Here is a 23,218-nt window from a genome sequence, read left to right as displayed (position 1 = left end):
GCTCATCCCTCAATCCCTCTGCTCACCACAAACCAAACACATCCCATGGCACCCTCATCCTCACTCTGCCTGCCTCAAACCAACCAGCAACACCCCAGAAATCCCTTCACAACACACCTTTCTTCATCTGCCAGCACTCTGGGACCCAAAGTGGGGGAAAAACCAAATCCAGCATCATTCTGAGGGCATGCTCTGCCCACTGCACTCACTGCTGTGAAAGCTCCCTTTTCATTCCACCATCCACAGGAGGCCAGGAATGCAGGTGAGATGCAAATCCCAGTTGCCTGGGCTGTTTTCCCCCACCATTCATGCACCAGTAGCAGCTTCCAGTGCTTTGCTTGGTTTCTCAAGAAGCTGTCAGGAGCTGAACTGGCAGTTGCCAGCTCCAGGCTGTAACTGGGAAAATGCGCCCACTCAGCTCTGGAGCCATCCAGGAACACATTCCTAATTCCCCCTCCCATTCCCAGCTGGATTGGGGGAGGCAGGGAGGGGAGAAAAAGAGCATCAATTGAGGCTTTCACTTCCCAGCAATGATGCTCATCTGCCACCGAAAATTAACTCCATGTGAGTCCTATTTTTGCTGCGGTTTCGCCGTCCGTGGTTTCCAAAAGGGAAATGATACCCCCCTTCCCACATGTGCTCATCCCACTGCTAGGGCTGTGGGAGCTGGGGCTCCTCAGGTCTGCCCACCTTGCTGGATTTCCTGGCAGGGGAATAAAGAGCTCTGTGCACTGCACAGGGGAGGTTTTTTAGGGATGCTCAGAGCTGGAGAGGGTAGAAATGAGGGATTTATCCACAGGGAATCACTGGGAACACAGAGCCCAGAGCAGAGAGGGGACCCTGGGAGCTGCAGCAGCCATTGCAGGGGGTTTGCAGGGGGACAGGGTGCAGGAGGAGGGGCTCAGGGAGCTCACCTGCCGGGCTGGTCGGGGTATTTGTGTTTGCAGTAAGCCTCTAGTGATGCGTACACCTTCTCTCGCAGCGCCTCCACCTCCGCCGGGTTTGACAGCCCCTTGGAGTCTGAAAGGCAACACAAAACCATCAGGCAAACACCTCCAGGCAGAAACCCCTCTCTGCACTCCCTCCATCTCTTCCAGCCCCACCAAAGTGTGGCTGCAAGCTCTGAGCTCCAGGGATTTGGGGAGCACTCGGAGGTTTACCCCGCAATTACGGATTTGGGGAGCACTGGAAGCTTTACCCCACAATTACAGATTTGGGGAGCACTTGGAGGTTTACCCCACAATTACAGATTTTTCCTCATCTCACAGCCCAGCCCCAAATGTTTTGGCTCATTCCAGTGGTCCCAGACCCTCATTTAAAAAGGGTTTCATTCCCCCTCCAGCCCTGGGCTGGTGGGGCTGAAGGAGAAGCCCCTGCTCTGGCACAGCCCCAGCACAGGGCACAGCGAGGATCTGTTTTTAGCAGGGTGAAAGGGACAGTGCAGAAATCGATATCCCCAAGCACATGTGCCACGGGAACCTCTCCAGATTCCCCTTCTTTGACCATAAATGGCTAATCCCAAATTACAGACAATAAATTACTGCTGATTACAAGGAGGGGGGGACTAAAAAAAAAAAAATACCAAACTGGTCAAGAAGAAAAACAAACCCAAGAAATTGTAATAAGCCCTGCTGGAACAGCATGGCCTGGCTGTGGTGGGAAAATCCAGGCAAGGAGCTGTTCTTGGGCACAAACTGTGCTCAGAGAGGGCAGGGGTGGAGAGGTTTGTCCTTGGCTGCCATCTGGTTCTGCTCTGATCCACTCTGAAATCAAGAGATCCCCCCTGAGAGCTGAGCAGGTATGTGCAGGCTGGCTCCTGGATTTGCTCCCTGGAATGTGCAGGAAAACCCTGGCACTGAACCTTCCTCTTCACTTGGGCAGCTGGGGCTGAGAGGGAAAAGGGAGCAGTGTGACCCTCCCAGAGTCTGTGAAACTGTGGTCAAACATTGAAGGTTTTGTGTATTTTATGAGCACATCTCATGTCTTTCAGCCTCTCCAGGTCTGCAAAGGGCTCTTCTAGAAATGCAGGTAATAAAAGCCCTTGGATGATGAGGTTGGGAAGCAGAGACAGTTATTTCCATGCTCTGGTGTTGCTCTAATCCACATTTTTCTCTTCAACAGCATCTAGATTCCAGTTTTGTGGAGTTTATTCCAGCTCAAGGACAATTCCCTCAAGCACCTGAACTTTCTTTTCACAGTCACTTTAAAAGGGGGAGAGCTGACAGAACAAGGGGGAATGGCTGTAAACTGAAAAAGAGTAGGTTTAGACTGGATTTTGGGAAGAAATTCTTCCCTGGGAGGGTGGGGAGGCCCTGCACAGGGTGCTCAGATGGGTGCCCCATCCCTGGGAATGCCCAAGGCCAGGTTGGACAGGGCATGGATCATCCTGGGACAATGGAAGGTGTCCCTGCCCATGGCAGGAGGTTTGGAACAAGATGAGCTTTTTAAAGTCCTTTCCAAACCAAACCAACTTTCACCCCTGCCTCCCCTCCTGCCCTAGAGCCCTCTGCTATTCCAACAGGGCTTTTTTGGGGGAAAAAAGGAGCCAGAAGGGCAGGAGAGCAGCCAAGAGGGGCCAGGAGAGCAGAGCCAGGCACGCACCGGGGTTGAAGAGGACGATGGCTCGCAGGCAGCCCAGCTCTGTCTTGTCCATCAGCATGTCCCTCATTTTGGACACCAGTTCTGTCAGTACTCTGCAAAAGGACAGAGAAAGCACAGAGTCAGCATGAAATAACAACAACAAAAAAAAGAGAATTAAAAGCCCCAGGTGTCAGAGCTGGAGTGAGAAGCTCCGGTCACATTTAACAAAGCTGGGGATGGTGCTGGTCTGTACCGGCTGAGGATGTGGCCTCATTTTCCTCTTCCATCAAAAAATAGCTCATTAGGAACATCAATAGTTCCTGTGAGATACAACAGGGACCATAAAAACCACCTTCATCCATTCACTGAGAGGCTCTGGCACCTGAGAAAGCTGTCTAAAAATAAAAAATAACAATAAAAACCCACCCTAACAGGTACCTAAAAGTAATTTCCTCTGCCAGTAATTTTTATTGCTCCCTTTGCTCTTACTGAAGGTGTCGGTCTTGAAATATTTTCCACTGATTGCCCAGTTTTTCATGTTAGATCCTGCAGCAAAGTCATGATCTTGCACTTATGACCTCACAGGAACAAATGATGTCACCCAGGTCCGAAGAACAATTTCCTCACAGAGCAGAGCAGCAAAGGTGATTTGGTTTCAGCTCAAGATGAGTCTCAGGGAGAGAAATCAGCATTTCAGCAGCGTCTGGAGTCACACTGTGGGTCAAACACCCTGCAAGCCTGGCTTTAAAACACTTTCCCAAAGCCTGAGATTAAAGAGCCCTTGGGACACGCCTGTGGAACCTGCTGAGTATCGCCGGGGCCTTCTCATTGTGCAAAAATAAAATCACGTCTTGGTCCAATTAAAGATGAAAAGGAACAAAGGAGTGCCCTCCTCGTAGCATTAGAAGGCACCTGGACCCTATGAAAGAGGCTTTGATTTGCACTGGGCAGCCTCCTCTGTGCTTGGGGCCATTGGGTTTTTTGCAGGTTTCAAGGAGGGGTTTTCTCCTTGTGTTTTCATGGGATGGACTCCCTCATCCCAGGCTCCTCAGACCCCTCAAGCAGGAATGGAGGCAGTTTGGGGTGGAGACAGGGATGGGGATGTCCAGGTGAGGTGGTTTGATGGAACCCCAGCCCTCCATCCCTGATGCTGTTGAGTCAGGGATGGAATGAAGGACTCCAGTCTTCAGAAGGTGAATCAGAAGGCAATTTAATGAAAGCAGCAGGTCCTTTTATAATGTGGCTCACTAAGGTGAGACTTGATTGGTCTCAAAGTGAAAACCTCTCACACCATTGGTGAGCACACTCTGGAGAACCAGATCGATAAACAACGGTTACAGAAAGAGAGAGAAGAATTGTTTCATTTCTTTTCCCTAAGTTTCCACCTGTCATTGTCACACTTTCTGGAAAAATCTCTTTGCCCTGGATTTTTCTCCTGGGAAGCTGGAAGCCTCAGAGAAAAAGGAAAACAATATTATCTCATTTGCTTCTCCTGTGTTTTGCTGCTTTGGAATGTGGTTGGAGATTGTTTATCCAACAGGTGGTTGTTTCATTGGTTTCTGCTGTGAATTATTTTGACTTACTGGCCAATTACCATCAAGCTGTGTCAGACTCTGGAGAGAGTCACGAGTTTCATTAGTATCTTCTAAGCTTTCTTATATATAAGCATCCTTTAGTATAATTCAGTTTAGTATTCTTTTATATAATATAGCATCATAAAATAATAAATTAGCTTCTAAGAAGAATATAGAATATTCTTCTTACAATTCTATATTACAAACTCAGCTAACCAAACATTGTGCCGACAAGCCATCACAATTGTCGCAGACATCTTTTCATGAAAAATCCTTTCCTTAGGATTTTTCCTCCTGAGAAGCTGTGAGGCCTCAGGAACAAAATGTAAACAATGGTTATCTGCTGCTGTGGAATGCAACAGGTGCATCTGGGATTGGTCTCATGTGGTTGTTTCTACTTAATGCCCAATCACAGTCAGCTGGCTCGGGCTCTCTGTCCAAGACAGAAGCTTTGTTATGATCATTCCTTTCTATTCTTAGCCAGCCTTCTGATGAAACCTTTTCTTCTATTCTTTTAGTATAGTTTTAATGTAATATATATCATAAAATAATAAATCAAGCCTTCTGAAACATGGAGTCAGATCTTGGTCTCTTCCCTCATCCTAAGACCCCTGTGAACACTGTCACAGTCAACCACTAACTCTTAACTTCATCAAGGCCTACCCATTTATTCTAATTAACTCCAATAAAGCTCATCTCGCTCCTCTAAAATCTTCGCTCCTCTAAAATCTCTAAATTCCTTAAGGTTTATGCCTCACATGTGTGTCTGTGTGTGATCACAGCCCTCCCATGCCATCCTACCTGTCGAAGATGGCCCCGACGCCGGCGCTGTGGGCGCTGTTCCTGTGCACGTGCAGCCCCGTGGCCAGCAGGATCCCGTCCTTCACGGCGATGGAGCGGTGAGAGAAGGAGGCAATCAGCAGCTCGTTCCACCCTGGGCACGAGAGAAACCAGTGGGGCTGCAGGTTAGAGCCGTGGCATCCTCGGGAAGGCTCCTCTCTAACATCACCTCTCCAACAGGAGACTTTGTTATAGATTTTTAAATGTGACAGTGAGGGTGAAAGTGCCACCTCTCCAATGGCACTGGACAAACCAACAGTTTATCAAATTTCATCAGAACAAACATCTGATGGCTTAGAAAAAGGTTTATCAAACATCAGAAGGCTTAGAAAATCTACAAATTAAAGTGACAAGACTGCACATTAGAGCCATGGGATACTTGAGAAGTCTCCTCTCTAACATCACCTCTCTAACAGGAGCCTCTGTTATAGATTTCCCAAAGTGACAGTGGGTTGGAGGGTGACACTGCCACCTCTCCAATGACACTGGACAAACCAACAGTCCATCAAATTACTTCTATAAAATAATGCAAAACAATAAGTTATTCATGCAAAGTGTGTAAGAAATTTTGTTACGAAATTGTGAACATCAATCAGAGGGCTTAGAAAAATCTTACAAAATCTTAAAAAATCAGAGCAACAAGGCTGCAGGTTAGAGCCATGGGATCCTAGGGAATTCTCCTCTCTAACATCACCTCTCTAACAGGAGCCTCTGGTGCAGGAACGTGGCTGGATGTGGGAAAGGAAGGAGGAGCCAGCTTTTTCTTGGATGTCAGGGAAAGGAAAAAAACCATCAGGAACCCAGTGCACTAAAAATAAAGCTAATAAGGGGAGCAGTTTCCTCTATAAACCGTGCAGACAGCGAGCAAACAGCTCTGCCTGAAGCTCCCCGTGGGTGTGGAGCCCTGAGCTCCCCTCTGCCCTCACCTCCCAGCAGTCCCAGCCCTATCAGCATTTGCTATCAGCTCATCAGGCTCCTCCTCAGGCCACAGAAGTTCATTCACCAGCCCTGAGCCCTGTAAAAGGGACCATGGAATCTCTGGCTTTATTTGTGGGTTTGCTGCTTCTGCTGTGAAAATGCTGTATGGGGAGGGATTTGGTTTGTTCTCTGCACAGCCCCACGTCTGTGACTGGAAAACAGATTTTAGTCTTATCAGCTGGGCAGGCTGCTCTGGGATATGGGAAGGACATCCTCTGAGCCCAGACCTACAGGGAAGGATGTGACCTCCACACCTTCCAGCTCCCCTTCCCCATCCAACACCTCTTCAATTCCTAAATCCATCACAGGCTGAGCTCAAGAATTCATGAAACAAAGCCTCAAACGAGAGGAAATGCTGCCAAGCTTGAAGGGTGGAAATTTGGGTGACTTCCAGCCAGGAGCAGCATCTTCAGTAGGACAAGATGGGGTCTTCTGCAATACCCCTGAACATGTTCTGGAGTTCTGGTGCAGAAACCTCAGGATATTTGGATTTAAGGGGTTTTTTTCCCAGGCTGGAAAAACAACGCAACAATATCCCCCACCTCTCCTGTCACAAGAATTCATCTCACAGCCTGGAATAAACACAAGGCCCATGTGTGCTGTATTTACCTTCTGCTGCAGCCGTGGGTTGTGCCATCAGAAATGTTGACAAGGAATAAAGTTCACTCTTTCCTAAGTGGCCACAGGATGTTTCCACCCCAGCCACGGGAACATTTCTTTGGCTATTTACTGGGTGAGGCCTGGCACTTTCACAGGGATTGCAACACTGAAACCCGAGCAGGATGGAGGAGAAGGAGCCTGCAGAGCCCTGCTCCTGTGAGGAAGAGGAGCTCCCAGAGCCAGATCCATGGGAATTCATCACACACAGCCCCACAGCAGCTGCAGCCAACAGGAACCAGAGCTGGCTCTCCACACCCACTCCAAGGGCTGGATTCATCAGCATCCTTCCTCTTGGATTGTTCCCATGCAGAGCTGGGATGTTTCAGCTGAAATAGGGAAGATTTTCCTACCTTGGCTTTCCCAAAGATCTGCCAAGACAGAGCCAAGCAGGAAAAATCCACCATAACCACAGGCAGCAAACTGGAATTGGAGACCAACCAAGTGTCCCCTGAGAGTTCTGCATTTCAGCCAAGCTCTGGAGTGGCAGGGCAGAATTCTGTGGCTCTGTGACTCCTTCCTCACCAAACAGGGTGGCTCTGGCTCCTCTGGGACAGGGAATGCACTCTGGCAGAGCAGTGGTCATTGTGTCAATCCATTTCTCTGCCAAGTTTCCCCACCAGCCCTACAAACCCAGCTGCAGGCATGTAACACTCAGCATCCTCTGCCAGGCTGAGAAAACATCAGGTTATTCCTGTCTCAGCTTGGAAACAAGAAAACTGGTGGAAAACATGCTTCAAAAAATCAGGTTTCCTTCCCTTCCCAACAGCTCTGAGAGGGAGTTTTTAAATGATTCAGGATCTGAGGAGAGCTGCTGCCAGCCCATGCAGCACTGCTCTTCCAGAGCTGCGTGCTCCACTTGTTTTGCCTCCCAGGATGCCTGACTGAGGCTCTTAGCTGGATTTTAATGCTTCAATATTTCATGGGCAGCTGTTCTCAGCAGGCCACTCAATAAAACATTGAGCCACTGCTTGGAAGGTTATCTGAGGCCCTGGCAGAGGTGTGTGGAGCAGGGAGCTCCAGGGAGCTGCTCAGCAGGCTCAGGGTTGGAGGCACCAGGAAATTCGGGGTGTGAGGGGGTTGGCAGCCCCTCTCCTGCTGTGGGGAGTGGGTCACAAACAGAGAACACAGGTCAGGAGTTCTCCAGCTCCAGCTTGAATCAGCTGCCTGCTGAAGAGAGAGGAAAACCTGGAATTGCCATGGTGGGGTTGGGTTCCACTTCCCAAAAGGAAAAGGCAGAGCTTTGTCTGAATCCAGCTTTTTGCAGAAAGCCCTCAAAGATCCTCACAGAGAGGCTTCCCTCCTCATCCCCTCTCACAAGAGGGTCTAGAAATCCTCTTCAAATCCACACAAAGGGCCCAGGGCCAGCTCTGGCAAAACCCATGGAGCACCTTCTCCCAGAGGCTGCAGGAGCCATCCTGGAAGGGTGCAAGACCTGGACAAAAGTGAATTTGGGAGAAATAAAAGGAACTTTTAAAGTACCAAGGACTTAAATCCCTGGCTTACAAAGAGCTTCATGCCTCAAACTCATCCTCCCCAAGCTCTGCTCCTGTTTCTTGCCCTCCATGAGCTCTGTGCAGCAGCAGGAGCCTGAATTCACTCAACAGGGGAAGACCCTTCCTACAACCAACTGCTTCCACCTCCCAAACGCTGCTCCTGCAGCCCCCTGCTGCACAAGGAAATTTAAAATAAGCCCTGAGAGTTCTATTTTCATCTTGGTGGGTGGGAGAAGAAGTGAGATGTACTCTTCTCTCCTTTCTGGTTTTAATTATGATCAAACATTTCAGTTTGATGAAATTTCATGGGGGCCTGAGCCCAGCTTGGTCTTTCAAGCCTCAGTTTGGGAGGAAGGCAGAGTTTAACTCCTTTGGTTTAAGTCACCCAGCACCCATCTCTGAGTTCCTCATGGATCAGAGATGAAGCTGGGCCATTTTTCAGCTGATTGGCTCCAATTCACCAACACCATGGAAAGCTTTCAAAATCCTATTTAAAAACCAAACTATTAGAGTCTAACAAGAATCAATTAAAGATTTTCAAGCTACCAGGACCTAAATCTGAGGGTACAACCTGTCCCAAGGGGACACTGAGCACTGCCCACAGATGTCACTCACCTGCTCTGAGCAAGATGACCTGGTCATCCAGGGGCAGCTCAGAGAAGTGGGGGATCCTCTTGGCCCACTCCACCAGGGTGAAGAGCTGTTTGTCTGCTGCCTGGCAGATGTTTGTCACCGGGTCGTTGGGCTGCGAAAAAATTTAAAAAATAAATTTAAAAAGAGATGGAAATGCTTGGGAAAGGCAGAGTGAGGGAAAGAGAGGCTGGAGGAGCGGCCTGCTGCCACCCCTGAGGTGGGTGTTATCACTCACAGGCAAAGGAAGTGATTTGGCTGCTCCACCACAAGGGCTGTAATTGTTTTTAGCAAGCCCCAACATGGGAATTGGGAGTGCTGAGACTCCATATCCATCACCCTGACTGATGAATCCTGGGGAAGGGCAGTCTCCAGCATCTCCCAGCTTGATAAACCAGCACCAGAGGGGGCATTGCAGGAAAAAAAAGAAAAAAGAGAAAACCCCTTTCCTTTGAAATATTATCCAGTAACAGAAACCATCTGCTCTCAAGGAGGACAGTCAGCCTAAACACACCAAATCCCTGTTTAAAGGAACTGCTCACAGCTCAAGTGGATTTGTGATTAGGAACTGGAAGAGCCTGTTTAACCCTGGGGAAGGCTCAGCTGGCTGATCCAAGTGAGTCTGGAGGGTTTACCTCTGTGGACAGGGATGTATGAGCCCTTCCCATCTCCCTCTGTAATCCCTGCTGATATCCAGCAGCTTGAATTGTACAATTACCTTCCCTCCATGGCCTTAAAAGAGCAGTTTCCAAACTGCAGGAGAAGTTTGGCTTGCAAGGGGAAGGGTGTAAATTCAGAGGGAGAGCAGACAGGAGTGTCAGGGTAAGCTGTGGCACAGCCCCTGCCCAGGCTGGGCAGAGCACAACCACACTGCCAAGTCACCCCTGTGCCCCTCAGAGCCCTGCCCAGTGCCCTGGCAGCAAACCCAGAGCTCTGTGCCTCAGTGGCCAACATCTCCCATTCTCCAGGCTTAAAATAGCCAGGATTTGGCACGCTCAGGGCACCTGCCCTGGAATTATTTCCACCTGTCATGTGCAGAGATGGATGGGCACAGGCTGGCACTGCACAGGGATGTGCCCTCCCTGTCCCAACCCCTCCAGCAGCTCCCCCAGGGCTGAAGGGCAGGGCAGTCTCACCCTCAGGGAGCTGGGGCTCTTCCCTGTAAAGGAGAGGTGAGCAGGGCCTGGGCTTTTCCTGGGATCTCCCCAGAAATGTGTGTGAGGAGGAGCTCTGCAGGTTCAGGGTTTCACTGGAAGCACTGGGAATGTTGACATTCAGAGGCAGGAAGGGACAGAAGGGACACCACAGACCCTGAACATCCCTCAAGATATCCCAGTTTCCTCAGCCAGGTGGAGAATCCTGGCATCCAGGTGAGGTGGGATGGGGATCACGACTTACGCTGCAGCAGAACCCAACCCCTGCAGCAACAAGGGCTTGCAGAGCCCCACAGAAAGGGTAATTTAGGTAAATCAGATGTTTTTGCCAAAGCTGGCTCCTGGGCAGGTTGTCACCACGAGCAGGGGCTCCTTGTGCCCCAGCCCTGGCTGTCCCTGACAGCACAAGCTGTCCCCAAGCCCTGGTGCTCCAAAGCCTCATCCTCGGCTTCAGTTCCACCTCAGATGGCAATTCCTGGAACCACCAGGGCCCTTCCTGGCAGAACCTGATCACTGGGACACGAGAAGCAGCTAAAAGTGGCCAGAGGGCCCTGCCTGGCTCCAGGGCAGTGCTGGAAACGCTCCCTGGGCACGGAAAGCAAATCCCCTCCTGCAGTAAATAGCAGGGGCACCTGATCCTCCTGGAAAACTGCAGCCTGGAGGCATCTCCCACAAAATGGGCACTTGAAACCAGATTCAAAGGCCAATTAAGACCTAATGGGGAGGACAGCTCTCAGTTACAGGCTTTGCCTTTTGGCCAGGAGTCTGTCCCAGGGCAGGAGCCCAAATTGCCAAGGCATGGGGCAGAGGCAAAGCCACCTCCTGGGCAAGGGACAAGCCACAGGCACAAGGACAAGGGGGAATGGATTTGAGCTATGAGAAAGTGTGGTTAGAGCAGATATTGGGGAAAAATCTTTCCCTGGGAGGGTGGGGAGACCCTGGTACAGGGTACCCAGATGGCTGCTCCATCCCTGGAAGAGCTCAAGGCCAGGCTGGATGGAGCTTGGAGCTGGGATAGTGGAAGGTGCTTTTAAGATGATTTTAAGGTCCCTTCTAACCCATTCTATGTGGGAGACAAGGGTGCTAATCCCTAAATCACCCTGGCACCCCATCCCAGCTGGAAATGTCCAGGCAGGTCACCAGCCTGAGTGCAGCGGCACAAATCAAAGCACCCAACAGCAAACAGCTCGTGTTCTCCCTGTGCTTATCAGGGCCTCGATTTGTCTGCCTTTCCATCACCTGGGCTCTGGGGAAGGGCAGCAGCTCCCCTGCCTTCCCTCTCCTCATCCCGTGGTGGCCTCGTCACCGGGAGCTGCTGATCTCATCCATCTGCTAAACCTGCTACAAATGTCACCTCGTGCTTGACAATAACAGGGCATTTCAACAAGCCTCCTGCTTCTATTTAGATGCAACACACATCCTTGTTCACAGTAATGCCTGTTGAATTATGCAGGAACCGGCTTTCAATTTGAGGAGACGCCGTGCCAGACGAAGCCATTTATTTCAGCTCCCTCTCTGGGGTTTGTTTTCAAGTCAGCACCAGGCTGGCTCCAGCTCCCCCGAAGGATTTTTGATCCTGAGAGCAGTCAGAGCCTCTCTGAGCCCTCACTAACTCCTTCAAATAAAGCCCTTTGCAGCTTTGTGGGGATGGGATCCTCATCCTAAATGCAGGTGAGGGTTTGTGCGTGATCCTGAGGGTTTGTACCTGATTTTGGAGAGTTTCACTGAGGGATTGGCTCTGTCCATCCCACAAAGCCTTGACTATCCAAAAGCCACCTAAGGAATGCTAGGAAAAGCTGTCTTTGCAAAAAAAAAAAACATCCCAAAAAGCCAATTACTGACTCCCAGATCCCTCATAGAATTCTGCTGGAAGTGACCCTAAAGATGCTCTATTTCCAACCCCCTGCCACAGGAAGGGATTTCTGACTCAAACCCTCCAAGCCTGATATAAAAAAGAGAGATGAAAGTATTGTTGTAACAGAAAATAAAACACTGCAGAGTCCTAGCACTTGCTCAGAATAGCTGCATTTCATCAGCTCAGCCACCCAGCAGGAATTGCACAGGGATGTTTCAGTGCATGAGCCTGCTCTCTTGGCAGAGCTCAACCTCTGAGTCCCTCAAAAGACTTGGGGACAACCAGGAGATGCTCCTCAGTCCAGCTTTAGTTGCTGTTTTTCAGAGGAATTCCTCTATTCCCCCTGCTTTCATGGAAAAAGGGGCTATGGAGGAGTGGGGGCTGCCCCTAAACACTGCCTGGGCTGCAGAGGGTCTGTCCTAGAAATGGAATTTCAGAGGATGGTTTGGCTCTCACATTAGGAGATTTCTCCCTTTTGATAAGGGAAATCTCATAGTAAAGAGCCCGAAACACTTTCCCTCACTCTCCATAGAATCCCAGACTGGTTTGGGTTGGAAGGGACCTCAAAACCATCTCATCCCAACCTCCAGACCATCTCATCCCCACACCTTCCACCAGCCCAGGCTGCTCCTGTCCCATTTCCCTGCCATCCCTCCCTTGTGCACACAACACCCTGGTACAGCCCAGCTGCTCCAAGCAGGCCCAGTTATAATGCAAGTTTCTAACTGGGAAAAGAACCTGAAAACCAACTCACAGGCAAATTTCTCCAGGTTTTCTCTCCTCAGAGCCAAGCAGCTGCATAATTCTGCACCTGAGCAGTCACACCCTCATTCCCCAGCTCTTATCTCTCTGCACTTCAGCCACGCAGGTTTATTGCCTTAATTGGACTCTGAGCTCTTCAGAGCAGAGTGTCCTCCTGCCTTTCAGCACTGAGGGCTGTTATTTACAATAAAACCTTCTCTGAGAGCCTTTTTAATCTCTGCTTACAGCACCTCTCACTTCCCTATGGCTGTGGCACAGAAGACACCAAATGCTGGTGGCTGCTGGCTCTGATGTGCTGCTGCTGAGCTGGCTCACAGGGCCCACAACAGAGCCAAAAATTGCATTTTTGAGCTGGTTCTTTATAGGAGTATGCCCATTGTTGATGGAGTGACAAGAGTATTTTTTGTCCTCTCAAAAAAGAAAGAAGCCTAAAAGTTTCTTTCTTCAGTTGGGTGAAAAAGCTGCTTTATAAGCCTAAGGAACTTCAAACTTAAAAATTGCTAATTAGACAAAAACAAAAAAGTCTCAAGCAATTTACTAAAAAAAAAAAAAAAAAAAAAAAAAAGTGAACAAAGCAACTAATTACTTTCATAAAGTATTTTATCAAAAGCAAAGACTCCTAGCACTTAGCCCAGTTTTTGTTTGTTATTTTGCCTTTCATTAAACCTTTTTGTTTCTAACACTGCAACAGAAGCCATCTTGGTAATTTTTATGCTTCCAAAAGTAGCTAAGTTATCTTAAATGTGTTATAAGCCTCTAAAAGCTTATGAAAACTGGCTCAAAGAAGTTAAAAGCTTATGAAACCTAGCTCAAGGAAGTTCTATAACAGTTCTTTCCCACAGGGGACAAGCCCTTTGTGCCCCAGCTGTCCTGATGGTCACTGTGGTGTCCCCAGGAGGGGCTGGGCAGAGGTGCTCACCGAGCTGGGGGTCAGGCCCATGTTTGCCTCGATGTAGGTCTCTGTCTTTGGCTCCACAGCCAGCTCAGCCTCCAGGATCTTCTCCACGGGCATGTCCTCGTTGGCGCTGCTTGTGGACTCCACCTCGTTCTCGTTGCGGTCCTTGCCCCGCTGCCGCTCCTCCTGCACGGCTGTGAGGGACACACAGGGACAGTGCCAGGGTCAGACTGCCACAGGGGAGGATCACAGAATTCCCAGAATCACCAGGTTGGTTGGAAGAGATCTTCAAGATCATCAAGTCCAACCCAGCTTCAACAGCTCAACTCAACCCTGGCACCCAGTGCCACATCCAGGCTTGGTTAAACACACCCAGGGATGGGGACTCCACCACCACCCTGGCAGGCAATTCCAGAACTTTATCACTCTTTGTGTGAAAATTTTTTTTCCTGATATCCATCCTGTATTTCCCTTGGTGCAGCTTAGACTGTGTCCCCTGGTTCTGTCAGTTGTTGTTGTCACTACTGAGTCAGGAAGGGATAAGTGACACAGACTCCAGGTCAGAAGGCCAAAGAGGCAAGGAGCCCCCATATTATTGGAACCCCTTCTTTTATACACTGCTCCCATACAGGTGGACCTGACTGGTCACTAAATCAACACATTCCACACGATTGATTCATTAAGAAGACACCCTTTGGTAAAACATCTTATGAGGAAAACACCTTATTGCAAACACCACCTGCAGATTGCTCTCCATTCTTTCTCTCTGCCTCCCTAAAACTTCCCAGACGAATTCATGGAAACCTTATCTGCCTTTCTCTCTCTCTGACCAGACTGTTATCTCCACAATGTGATGGCTGACTCACAATTAAAAGGCAAATCTCATGTACATATGTTACAGAAGTGTTATAGAGTTTAGATTTAGATTTATAGTTATGTTTTACCCCCCTTGTGCTGTTATCAGGGGGTGGCCTGGGTTGGGGACATTTGGGATTGGGTTGACTCATTACTATGGCAGCACCTGACCCCCAAACATGATTTAAGGAAGTGATCTCCACCACTGAACAGTGAAGAAGGAATCAATGGACAGAATTTTGGAGGAGCTAAAGGGTTAAAAGGCAAAACCTCCATTGTGTGGATGAGCACACGGTGGGAAAAATCCTCTGCTCCCAGCACTGTAATATTATATCTATTCAGCCTTCTGTTATATTTTTATAAGGTTTTAATAAACCTTTTAAATATTTTGGAATTGAGTAGCATTACTCACAGAGTCACCCCCCAGGCCCTGCAGGTGGCCATGAAACCCCAAAGGATCCTGAGGATCACCCCCCTCCTGATGTCTGTTCCCAGTGTGGGATATCCCAGGGAATGTGGGGTTTGGGGAAGGCAGGAGCAGCCCCAGCTTGGGAAATCAGCTCTGTGTGAGCATGGAGAGGGATGGTCCTGCTTGGACAGGGAAAGGCCCCTCTCTGCAGAGAGACAGGTCCTGGAAATAAAAAGGTCAAAGACAAATGATGGGAAGCACCACAAAGGAAGCCACACCTCGAGTCACTGTGGGAGAGGGAAAGGGGTGGGTGAAGGGACAGAATCAGGGAATCCTAAAGAAAATTCAGGTCAGTTGAAGGCAGAAATCCCAAATTCAGCCACCTCTGAGGCTGGCAGTGCTGGATTTCCCTGGAGGCCATTGCCATGCCCCTCTGCAGCTCCCGTGGGACAGGAGCTCATGCAAACCTCCATCCTGCCTTTGGCTCCAGACAGACAGGAGAGACCTGTCCCAAATCCTGTGGGGTGGGAATGATCTTGCCAGCAGCCTGTCACATGCTGATGAATTATAGCTGAGCAGCTCAGAGATGAGAAACACTCACTAGATGCTAATAACATTATTATTATTATTAATGACCTCCCTTGGAAACCTGCACATGCTTTTCCTACACCTGGAAGGCAGCTTTGTGCAGCAGCAGTGGGAACTCTCTCTTTCTCCATCACCCTGTCACAGACCCTAAATCCCACACTTTTCCACAGCACATCTGAGCCCATTCTGCTTGAGAACAGCCCAAGCATCTCTGGCCATGAGACACAGCTCTCTGAACCCACCAAGCTCCTTGCTGAGGCACTCCAACAATGTCAAAACTCCAATAACGTCAAAAATTGCAATGTCAAAATTTATTGACAATTACCCCAGCACTCCTTCCCTGCTCCAGCTGAAGCAGGTTATGGGATGTTCAGGTAGAGGATAAAATAAAAATAAAATAAAATAAAATAAAATAAAATAAAATAAAATAAAATAAAATAAAATAAAATAAAATAAAATAAAATAAAATATATAAAATATAAAATAAAAATTTAAAAATAAAATAAATAATACAATAAAATTAATAAAATAAAATAACCCCAGGAAATTGAGACACAGGCCAAAGGAGCCCTCTCTAGCTGTTGGTCCCATTAACCCAGCTCCTGGGGCCAATTCCCAGTGCTCCCCCTCCTTCCCTCAGCGTTGCTGTTTGCTGCATGTCAACAGAGCTCAGGCTGTGCCATGTGAAAGCTGTTATGCAAAAAGGCAAGAGGTTCCTTTCTGCAAACTTCTCTGGGCTGCAGAGGCTCCTCAGGCCCACCAACGTTGCCTGCTGGGCTGCCAGAGCCAGGTAAACTCAGATTTGTGTTGTGGCTTTTGTCCATCTGACGTGGATTCTTCTTCTTTTTCCAAACTCTGCTTTAATTTCACCCCTCCAACCCCACTCCTGCTTCTCCAAGCATCAGAAAGAGGGAAGTTTTTGCTTAATGCCAGCCCTCCTTCAGCAGCACAGATGCACCAAGATTCCTCTGGGCACATCAGAGGAGATGAAACACCTACTAAATAACACGAAAGCCTGAGAGAAAGGCAAACCCTCCACAAATGGGATCTTATAAAAAGATCTAAATGCCAAAGTGCCGCTGGAGATTTGCAGCAGCTCTCAAGGATGATGGTGCAAATTTGGGATCACTGGGGTCACTCCACCATGGTGTTAACCCCAAAACCACATCCTCGTGCTGGACATGGGATTTGTGGCAAAGCATTGCAGAGAGCTGGGCACACTGGGGCTACTTAAAGCCTTCAACCTGCAAATCTCAACCTCATCAGTGCCACATTCCTGGTCTGAACGGTCAGACACACTTCAGGGGTTGAGGGAGAGGATCTTCCAGGGCACTTTGACAGAGATCAGGCTGAACCCAGCTGATACAAACAACCCAGAGACAGATGGGCAGAGATCAGACGTGTAAGGAGTTCTTTCTATTGATTCGAGCTCGGAGCTGCTGCACCAGAAAATCGGTGCTGCAGCTCCCTGCAGAGCTGGTCAGGGCCAGCTGACTCATCCCAGCTCAGCCCCACGCACAGCCTGCACTGCAGCACCGACACCCCGGGCACAGCAGATGGCACAGGCCCACCCAGCAGCCAAAGATAAACCCCAGCCCTCAGCAGGGAGTGTCATCTGCTCTGCTGCACCCTGCTGCCAAGCACAGAGAGCCTCCTCCAACGGCAGGGCAAGTGTGGAATCACTGTGCCATCACCCCTGTCCATCCATCCATCCATCATCCATCCATCCATCCATCCATCCATCCATCCATCCATCCATCCATCCCTCATCCATCCATCCATCCATCATCCCTCATCCATCCATCATCCATCCATCCATCCATCCATCCATCCATCCATCCATCCCTCATCCCTCCATCCATCCATCCATCATCCCTCATCCATCCATCCATCCATCCATCCATCCATCCATCCATCCATCCAATCCATCCATCCCTCATCCCTCCATCCATCCATCCCTCATCCATCCATCCATCCATCCATCCATCCATCCATCCATCCATCATCCATCCATCCATCCATCCATCCATCCATCCATCCATCCATCCATCATCCCTCATCCATCCATCATCCATCCATCCATCCATCCATCCATCCATCCATCCATCCATCATCCATCCCTCCATCCATCATCCATCCATCCATCCATCCATCCATCCATCCATCCATCCATCTATCATCCATCCATCCATCCACCCACCCATCCATCCATCCATCCATCCATCCATCCATCCATCCATCCATCATCCATCCATCCATCCATCCACCCATCCATCCATCCATCCACAGGCACAAGCCCAGTGGAAAACATCCAGATTTTCTGGCAGCAGCATTTCCCTGGAGTTCCTGAGGATCTGACAAGCTGTTGTTCCTTCTTAGGACAGGTGCAGAGGGAGACTTCACCATCCCAGGAAAAAAATGAGGACTGTGCTCCTTGAGATATAGGAAAAAAACACAGAAGAGAGGGAAGGAAAGAAGGCCAAGTGTTTTTTTCACCCATGAAATCTGGGAAAATCCCAGCAGTGAGCAGACCCCTCACTCACCATGCAGACCTAGGACCTCATCCCTGGAGTCCACTCCCCACTGCACTGGGGATTAATCAAATAAACCGCAGTGGAGATGGCAAAAACGCATTTTTCAATGGATCTAGTCTAGGAATTGCATTTCTTTGTGGGTTTGGTTTTTATTTATGTTTTTAAGAAGAGAAACACCAAGGTGGCAGCTGCTTGGCAATGTGTCTGGTGACACCAAAATGGGAATAACCCTGTTCTTCTCAGCTCCCAACACTGCTTTTCCTAGTCCTGAGGGTGGCACAGCTTTTGGTCAACAGAACGGGTCTGTCCACCTCAAAAGCAGGAGCTGAGGCAGGAATTTGCCTTGCTGCACCCCAGCAAAGCCTCTGGTGCAAGGCAGAGCTCTCCCAAGCCGTGGCCACCCCGTGTCCCCAGAGCTGACCTCCCCAGCCCTCTCCCCCCTTGCTGATGGCTGTGCCAAGGCTTTTATTCCTCTTCAAGGAGCCTCAGATGGCTGAGAGCTTTTCCAGGCTGGTTTTCTAAACATAAGGGAAGCATTTGAACCTTGCAATCCACTTGAGGAGAAAAAAAGATGCAGTGAGAGAGCTCGGAGAGGCAGCCCCACCTCCTGCAGCTATGTCTGAGCCCAGCCAAGGACAGAAGCCTGTGTTTTCCATGGCACCTGATGAAGAGCCTCTCCTGTTATTCTGCCTGATTTGGTCTGTACTTGCCTCAGGCCAGTTGCTGTCATGTTTCATCTTGAGCTTCTCCAGCCCATCTGCACTTCCCCAGGTCGTGGTACAGCAAGACACGGAGCCCCATGTGTCCAAGCCACTCCTTGGAGACCTCTGGTGTCTTTAAAATCCAAAATGTCTCGTCCTGTGGATTGCAGATGAGCCTCAGCTATCCAAGCCTGAGGGCTGATGGGCCAAAATGCCAAGATCCATCCTCTGCAGGTGCCCACATCACACTGCACACCCTGGCTTTGCTCATGGGGCAGCATCTGATGGCTAAAAAAGCAGCTTTGAGTCCATTGCAAAAGTGCCACCCCACCCAGTTCTGGCGCCCAAACCAAGCCCTGTGGGTGGGCACTGCACCTCTGCACCAAAGGGATGTCAGTGGAGGGAGGAGAGGATTTTCCACAGGGCTTTGGTGTTTCTGAGAGGGCAGGAGCAGCTCAGGTTTGTTTATTTGCTGGGAGAGACCTGGAGGCTACAGCAGCTCCAGTGACACTTACCCAGAGTCGATACAGAGCTTTATGGGATGGAAATCCAACCCTCCAGGAGGAGCAGGGTGGGGAAAGGATAATTCACTTATATCCACAAATACCCTTTCACCCACAAATACCCTTTCCATGGGGAAAGGATAATTCACTGCCCCAAAAACTGAGTTTTCTCAAGGAAACACCTCTCTGTGAACTGAGAGCACACGGGGAGGCACCAAAGCTCAGCCCAGAGATCCCAAACCTGCCCAGTTTTAGTTTTCCCCCATCCTGCAGGTGGGTGGTTGTTTATGAGGTGCTGGGTGGGGGTTATTGGGCATTTCTGTTTCTTTCACATTGAAATTTATTTGGCTCTGCTGCCTTTCACAAAGCCACATTTTTGCTGTGCATCATCAGCATCTTGAAGCATTTATGCCCCAGGTACCTGTTTATATCCAAAATGCCAAGACAGCTGAGAAAACAAATTCAGACAGTGTTTCTTCTGCTTTGCTTTTGTGTGTCACCTTTCTTTTTTTCTTTTTTCAGAGGTGCAGCTTTCTGCTACTGTAAACAACCTCAAAAGCTGCGACACATGAAATAAATGGGTTTTTTTTCCCCTCCAACATTTTCAACTGAACGCTGTAATTTTTTTAAAGGATGCAAAATACCACGGTGATAATTAAAAAGTGTAACTTCAGAGTGTTAAAAAGTGGATTGAAACCTTTGCATGCAGTTAGTTCACAAGAGGAACAGCTCTGGAAAACAACAGCAAAAAATCTCTAGCTCACTTCACTCTCTGGACACTGAAGTATAAACAAACAACAACAAAAGGAGAGAAAACCATAAGCCAAACTCGTTTTCTCAACCTAAGAGCATCCTTAAAAACAAAAAAAAAAAAAAAAACCCCAAATCAAGCATCATTTAACCAGCTGGTTTAAAGAGCAGCACTTTAAAAGGATATAAGAAACAAGCTCATTAAGCTGGAAGACATTTTCCATTCCAAAATTACTCCTAAAAATAACTGTGCTCTTGAACTCTGCCCCTTTATTAGGCTGTGGCCACTCGCCTGCTTTCACATTCACTTGGACAGTGGGCTGGAAACCTGAATTCCTGATTTCTCCTCAGATTCCTGGTGCTGCAGAGGGATGGTCCAGGAGCTGGGATGGCCCAAACTCCAGGGAATCAGGCACATGTGGGAATCTCCAGTCCCTCTGGAGTGACTGAGCATCTCCCTGGAGACATGGGAAGGTCTCCAGGCAGTGGAGATGCTGCAAGTCCAACCTTTCCCAGGCTGAACCCCTCAGCTTGGCAAGGGAGAGGGGGAAAACCAACCCACAAACACAGGAAGGGACAGAATTAACTCAGGCTGTGAAGAGCAGGCGTGCAGCTGGACAGATGTCCTGCACGCTCCGAGCCTGGCTCTGGCTCTCAGCACAGCAGCTGCACCTGGATTCAGGAACAACCTTGGGGTCAGCCAGGCAGCCTGAGCTGCAGGTGCTGCAGGGGAACAGCTCTCTGCCCTCCAGATGGGCTCTGACATGCACCAACACCATTTCACCCACCTGGCACCAAAGCCCAGCCTGCAGCTGGCACGTGGGACCCAGCGGGTCCTGGCTCTCCCCAGGAGCCCCTCACATCCAGGGAAGGCTCTGGGATCCCTTCTCCCATCCTGGCATCCCCAGGAGCTCCTCATGTCCCAGAAAAGGCTCTGGGATCCCTTCTCCCATCCTGGCATCCCCAGGAGCTCCTCATGTCCCAGAAAAGGCTCTGGGATCCCTGCTCCCATCCTGGGCAGCTCAGCAGGTCCTGGCTCTCCCCAGGAGCCCCTCACATGCAGGGAAGGCTCTGGGAGCCGTTTCCCAGCCCTGCTCCCTGTGAGGCAGCCACGGGAGCATGGGAAAGGCTCCTCACTGGTATTTCCTGCTCCCTGTGTGATCCCAGAGGCGCTGCCAGCTCTCCTCAGCTGGGACAGCCCCAAGTTCACCACGCCCCTGCTGACCCTGTCACCTCCCTGTCACCCCCTGACACACAGCACCCCCATCCCAAACCCCGCAGTGCTCACTCCCAGCTCTTCACAAGAGCTCTGCCTCCCTCATTCTGAGGCAATTCCCAATTTTCCCCTTTTGAAGCCAAGGCTGCTGGTGCACAGACACCTCAGAGCCTGATGAGGAACAGATTGAGCAGAGAGAGTTCAGCTCCTGGGTGCAAACAGCCACCCCCACAATAATAACCCCTGCATTAGTCAAGATCCCTGATGGTAATCTTAATTTTGTTGACTATCCTGTATTTAGTGGGAGACAGAGTACAAAAAACCAAAGCATTCCACAGCTGGCAGAAATTCATAGGGGAAAAAAATGTTCCCAGCTGCTTATTTATTATGGCTGCAGCATCTCAGAGAGCATGGGGCTCACTCATTGTGAATGTTGGGATCTCTCTGACGTGTTCCTAGCAGGGAACAGCCAGAAGGGATGCACACAGCAGGAGGAATCCCCTGCCCCTGCAGGCTTTCCCCTCTTTGAGCCAAGGTTTGTAGCCCTGAAGGATCCCTGTCCCCCTGCTGCTGCTTCTGATGGGCACAAGCTCCATCCCTCCATGTTCACCTCAGACCCCTCAGCTGCTGGGATCAAACCCTTCCAAACCTTGATTCTGCCTTTTCTAATCCAAATTCTCACTCAATAACCCCTTTTCTTTTACCCTCTTTAAATGGAGTACAGCCTTGGCTCTCACTCCTCCTCCCAGCATCACTCCCCAGCCCAGCCCTGCCTCTCACTCAGCTCCAGCACTGATTTTAGAGGCTTTCACTGTGCTTGCGCCAACGCCCAGCACCTCTGGGCTACAGGAGGGAGACTCCTCAGCAGGAATCTGCTGTGCCTTTACGCAGCTGTAAATTAGCTCTCCAGAACAAGATGTTTTTCAGGGAAATGAGGCCCATAACCCAGGCTCTGTTATTTAAAAGATACAAGAGTTTATGGTAGAGAATAAAACGCCAGCTATGATGTGAATACTTAAGCAATGCAGGATTTAGCCCAAAACTCTTCCTCAAAATAGAGGTGGGAGCAGGATTGGTGTGAGGCCAATTCCAGTCAGCTGGGATGGGTGCAGTGGGAACAGACCTTTATTTGACAAACCAGGTGGATTTCACATGTGAAACTCCAGAGCTGCTCAAAACCAGAGCTCAGCAAGACCCAACTTCTGACTTTCAGCTTTAGGACAACTGAGACATTTCTGTGAGACACTGAATTTTCAGGTTTATAACAAGAGACAGGGGAGTTATTCCAGCTTTCCCTACATGGGGATTATGCCTAAATCATCAAATGATGACTGTCAAATCACCAATTCCTGCCCTTCCCTCACCAGATCCATCAGCACTGCCTGAGTGCACTCCTGGAGTTACCACGACCCCATTTGTCACACTTTTAAATAATTGTCTGATCATTATGAATTCATTTGCTATTCATTGTGATAATGTTAATCAAGATGAATTAATAGAGTCCTCACACTGTACGTGCTCCCTGGGGACTTCCACCACCATTGAGAAATTAATTAATGGACCTGTAATTTTTAGCGGTGCTGCCCATGCAATCACCACTAAGGGCAGGCAGGGAGCAGGTACCTGCTCACAGGGTGGCAGAGTTCCAGCATTCCTGCTGCTCCTCCCAGCCCTACACACCTTGTCCTGGGGGGCTGAGGGGTAACTGGGTCAGTGGATGCAGTGCCAGGGGAAGGGGATGCTCTGCATTTCTCTTGTTGAACACACAGGAGAATTCTTGGCTGCTTTTTAGTCATCTGAGCCTCCCATGGCTCAGGTTTTGGATCAGATTTTCCTCATCCCATCGCACATCTCCCATGGGATCCAGTACTGCCCAGGGCAGTGCCAGCCCCCATTCCCGCCCTGAATGCCTCAATCTTTGCATTCCACGGTCTGCTGGGGCAGGAACATTTGTTCTGAGCACTGAAGGGTTAAGCTCAGCAGGGCCAAGGAGGTCCCCTGGGTGCCCTGGCAATCCCCCCACACCTCCAGCACAGACAGCTGTGACACTTGGTGATTTTGGTCCTCGGGTAACCCCATAAACTGAGCGTGGCAGGGTTTGCCCAACACTCAGAGCAGCTCCAGCACTGCCCCGTTTATTCCACACTCCAGACAGCCCTAAGTGCTCTTCAAAGGCTCCCAGGCTGGAGCTGTGGGCCAGGGCCAGAGCAGGGCTGCCTTTATCAGCCTGTCAGGGAGGCA

The 23,218-nt window shown here is 49.6% G+C and overlaps 1 protein-coding gene across 1 annotated transcript in view; it reads right to left on the bottom strand.

The window, feature by feature from the left end:
- Positions 1 to 23,218, bottom strand: part of RXRA (retinoid X receptor alpha) — a 101,472-nt gene that overhangs the window by 2,955 nt on the left and 75,299 nt on the right. The window contains exons 5-9 of the mRNA XM_059486555.1: positions 13,446 to 13,615; positions 8,741 to 8,870; positions 4,956 to 5,088; positions 2,602 to 2,693; positions 915 to 1,020 (exon numbers count right to left, since the gene is read on the bottom strand). Of these exons, the coding sequence (XP_059342538.1) occupies positions 915 to 1,020; positions 2,602 to 2,693; positions 4,956 to 5,088; positions 8,741 to 8,870; positions 13,446 to 13,615 (631 nt within the window). The remainder of the gene's footprint in view (positions 1 to 914; positions 1,021 to 2,601; positions 2,694 to 4,955; positions 5,089 to 8,740; positions 8,871 to 13,445; positions 13,616 to 23,218) is intronic.

This window comes from Ammospiza nelsoni, chromosome 20, assembly GCF_027579445.1.
Source record: "Ammospiza nelsoni isolate bAmmNel1 chromosome 20, bAmmNel1.pri, whole genome shotgun sequence".
Classification (NCBI taxonomy): domain Eukaryota; kingdom Metazoa; phylum Chordata; class Aves; order Passeriformes; family Passerellidae; genus Ammospiza; species Ammospiza nelsoni.
The sequence above is the reverse complement of the archived record's forward strand: the minus strand, read 5'-3'. Positions and strand labels throughout refer to the sequence as shown.